The sequence below is a fragment of the Terrapene carolina genome, unplaced genomic scaffold (genome assembly GCF_002925995.2).
Source record: "Terrapene carolina triunguis isolate 2854851 unplaced genomic scaffold, T_m_triunguis-2.0 Scaffold517, whole genome shotgun sequence".
Lineage (NCBI taxonomy): Eukaryota > Metazoa > Chordata > Testudines > Emydidae > Terrapene > Terrapene triunguis.
In genome coordinates, this window is record NW_020664868.1 from 6180844 (window position 1) to 6184858 (window position 4015).

Sequence of the window (4015 nt, forward strand, 5' to 3'; positions counted from 1 at the left end):
TGACAGCATCCCAACAGGGGAAGGGAGGGGGGACTGAAGGAGGCTGCAGGAGTTACCTGGGCAAAGACAGTTACCACAGGGGCCTATTGTGCAGCACTGACCAATGGTGTCTCCCCAACACCCTCTCAGAGCTGGGCACTGGTATCTTCCCAGGCCCCTCTTCACCCAGTCTCCTGCTCACAGCTGGTCAATGGGGTTCTCCCATTCCCAGGCCTTTCATTCCCATGATGCTGCTGCTTCCCGAGGAGTCTCCTCCAGCCCTGCAGGCTCGGGCAGGCCCCGTTTCTCCAGTATGAAGGTGATGACGGGAGCAGACACCAGGAGGAGCAGGACCAGAGCGCAGCGGGCGGCCCAGATGGTGTGGGACGTGACTGGCCCTGCAACGTGGAAAGGGACATGGTGACAGCCGTGTGCAAAGCAGCGTGTGGGACTGCAGTGCCAGCACTAGTCACAGAGCAGCTGCTGCGTAGCAGGGACCCCGTGTAAGCTCCCGGAGGCCTAGATCTAAGGGGGATCATGCTGCAGAGGGGCACGTTCCCCCGACGGGAGGCCTAAGTGATGGAGGCTGTTGGGGAGCCCCCTCCCTTTGCCCAGCACAGCCCTGAGGGGTTGGAGGAGCAGGGAACGGCCCAGGTTTGCTCAGGCTGCACTGGGACTCAGTGCAAAGGCCTCACAGGAGCCAGCGACAGATGCAGCAGCCCAGACCCTATTGCCCCTCTCCAGTGTGACTGGCAGGTCACCGCGTGGGCTACCCCGCCCTGGGCAGAGGAGCAGCACAAGGTCTTGGCACCAGCTGTATTTTCAAACAAGGGTGGAAGTGGGATGTAAGCGATGCCATGGGGCATGGGTGGTGGGTACAAGAGGCCAGGGGAGGCTAAGCCTTCCCAGATAGCCAGCCTGCCACCTTTGGATAGAGTTGCCAACTTTCTAATTGCACAACCAAACACCCTTGCCCCGCCCCCTTCCCTGCCCCTTCCCTTAGGCCCCACCCCTGCCCCACCCCTTCTCTGAGGCCCGACCCTACTCATTCCATCCCCCCTCCCTCTGTCACTCTCCCCCACCCTCACTTTCACTGGGCTGGGGCATGGGGTTAAGATGCAGGAGGGGATTAGGGCTCCGGGTGTGGCGGGGATCAGGGGTTTGGGGTGCAGGAGTGCTCTGGACTGGGGCCAACGGGTTTGGAGTGTGGGAACGGGCTCTGGGCTGGGGGTTGGAGTGCAGGAGGCGGTGCAGGGTGCAGGCTCTGGGAGGGGGCTCAGAGCTGTGGCAGGGGGTTGGGGTGCAGGCTCTGGGAGGGGGTTCTGACCTTGGGCTGGGGGTTGGGGTGTGGGTTTGGGCCCCAGCCAGGCAGCGTTTACCTCAGGTGGCTCCCGGTCGGTGGTGCAATGGGGCTAAGGCAGGCTCCCTACCTGCCCTGGCTCCTCATGGCTCCCGGAAGCGGCCAGCATGTCCACCTCCTAGGCGCAGGGGCGGCCAGGCAGCTCTGCATGGTGCGCACTGCCCGCGCCCGCAGGTGCCACCCTTGCAGCTCCCATTAGTCATGGTTCCCGTCCAATGGGAGCTGTGGAGCTGGCGCTCGGGGCGGGGGCAGCATGTGGAGCCTTTCTGATCGCACCTGTGCCTAGGGGCCGCAGGGACATGCTGGCAGCTTCCGGGAGCCGCGCGGAGCCAGGAGAGGGAGGAAGCCTGCCTTAGCCCCGCTGCGCCACTGACCAGACTTTTAATGGCCCGGCCACCAGTGCTTCCCGGAGCTGCCAGGGTCCCTTTTCGACTGGATGTTCCAGTCGAAAACCGGACACCTGGCAACCCTACCTTTGGAGTGTGCTGTTGTCGAAAGGATGCCCAGGCCCTGGCCCTGGCCTGCCAGCGATCCTCCTGGAGGCCCAGTTCCCACTCGTCCTCTTCCCCCCGAGGCCCTGGCCTCGCTCCGTCTCTTCCCATCCTCACTCTGCCCACCTGGAGGCCTTGGGGGAGAGGGGAAAGAGGCACAAGTGGTGGGTCGGGGAGCCTTGGGGGAAAGGCATGAGCAGTGGGCAGGAAAGCCTCAGGGGAAGAGGCGTGAGAGGTGGGCGGGGGAAGAGGGGCAGGTGGGGGGTAGGTTTGCCAACCCTCCCGGTTTCGCCAGGAGTCTCCCGGAATCGGGCTTTATCTTCCAGAGGCTACGGAAGCCAAACCGGCAGATTGTAGGCCGGCAGCACAGTGGGGCTAAGGCAGGCTCCCTGCCGCCCTGCGGCCCCTAGGGGGGCAGGGCGTCTCTGCGCGCTGCCCCCACCCTGAGCACTGACTCCGCAGCTCCAATTGGCCAGGAACTGCGGCCAATGGGAGCTGCACGGCCGGTGCCTGCAGGCAGGGGCAGCGCGTGGAGCCCCCTACCACCCCCAGGGGCTACAGGGATGTGCCGGCCACTTCTGGGAGCAACCCGGGGCCAGGGCAGGCAGGGACCCTGCCTTAGTCCTGTTGCGCTGCTGACCGAGAGCCACCCAAGGTAAGCGCCGACCGGTCAGAGCCCGCACCCTGAACCCTCCACTGCAGCCCGCCTCTGCCCCAGCCCTAAGCCCTCCCAGAGCCAGCACCCCAAGCCCCTGCCCCAGCCCTGAGCCCCCTCCCACTCCCAAACTCCCTCCCAGAGCCAGCACCCCTCACCCCCTCCCACACCCCAACCCCCTGCCCCAGCCCGGTGAAAGTGAGGGTGGAGGAGAGTGAGCGAGGGAGGACGGGGGGATGGAGTGAGCAGGGCAGGGCCTTGGCGAAGGGGCGGTGTGGCGGTGGGGCCTTGGGGAAGAGTCAGGGCACGGGGCAGGGCAAAGGTGTTTGGGTTTGTGTGATTAGACAGTTTGGCAACCCTAGTGGGGCGGGGGCTTTGGGGGAAGAGGCATGAGAGGTGGATGGGGGTGGGGGCAGAGCGGGGCCGGGGGTGGAGTGTGGGCGGGGCTTTCGGGGGAGGTAGCCGAGTGGGGACAGGCCTGGGGCTGGGGCCACAGGCCAGGTGCGCCCAGCGTCTCCAAATGAATGAGTCACGCACCGCCCATGCTGTGGGGCTGTGCTGCCCCTCTGCCCGGGGGAATTGCACCGGCAGAGCCCAGCCCATTGGGGGTGACTGCGCTGCAGGCCGAGGAGTTACCCGGCCCCGGGGTGAGTTTGGCTCAGACTTTATGCCCTGAAGTCAGAGCTGGGGGCACAGAGCCGGGCTCTGATAATAAGGGTGTGACAGAGCAACAGCCCATTACCTGTGCGGGTCGGCTCCTCCCCTCCTCCGCTGCTGCTCGCGCCGTCTGTGGGACAAGGGCAAAGAGAATTGCACCGTGTGGGACAGACGCCTGCAGCCTCACTGGGGCCAGATCCCCAGCGGGTGTAAATCAGCATCACCATACTGGATGATCCCCAGCGGGTGTGAACTGGCATCCCTCCATTGGAGTCCATAGGGCTCTGCCAGTTTACAGCCGCCAAGGAGCCGGTCCCTGGACTCTCTCTCTTGCTCTGAGTGTCACACTGAGTTTCCCCACTGCAGACTCAGTGAGGGCGTCACTGTCCATTTAACAAACCGACATTTCATTGATCCTGGCACCTGGCACTGAGGTCAAAGCTCTGCAGGGGTGAAAATGCCCCGGGAAGCCCTGAGCCAAGATTTCCCGGCCCCCCAATCAGATGCTGTTTTCTGCGGAGCACCCTCGGGGGACCTGAATGTGTGGGAGACCCCTGCACCCTTCAGACAGCCTGGGGCTCACCTGGTGGGCGGAGCGGGTTGTGTGATAGGCTGTGTGCACAGGCGACATTCCCTAGCCACCCCTGTGCCTGGGGCAGTACCAGGCCTAGGCCCTGCTCACGCCCAGTGCTGAGGGTTCAGGGGAGTTAAGTGCTACCTGGCCCTGGGGCTGCCCCTCTGCACAGGCTGGGTTTCACCACAGAGAGCCCCTGCCCCTAAAGCAAGCCAGCCTCCCCACAATACCAGCCCCTTAGCCCCCAGGCCTCTCCCCTAATACCAGCCCCTCAGCTCAGCCCCCAGGCTCCTCCCCTA

General features: G+C 64.7%; 1 protein-coding gene across 1 annotated transcript in view; it reads right to left on the reverse strand.

The window, feature by feature from the left end:
* Positions 1-216: 216 nt before the first annotated feature.
* The window catches only part of SBK3 (SH3 domain binding kinase family member 3), a 16705-nt gene continuing 12906 nt past the window's right edge, over positions 217-4015 (reverse strand). Inside the window, exons 6-8 of the mRNA XM_029913213.1 lie at positions 3228-3272; positions 1813-1964; positions 217-377 (exon numbers count right to left, since the gene is read on the reverse strand). Of these exons, the coding sequence (XP_029769073.1) occupies positions 217-377; positions 1813-1964; positions 3228-3272 (358 nt within the window). The remainder of the gene's footprint in view (positions 378-1812; positions 1965-3227; positions 3273-4015) is intronic.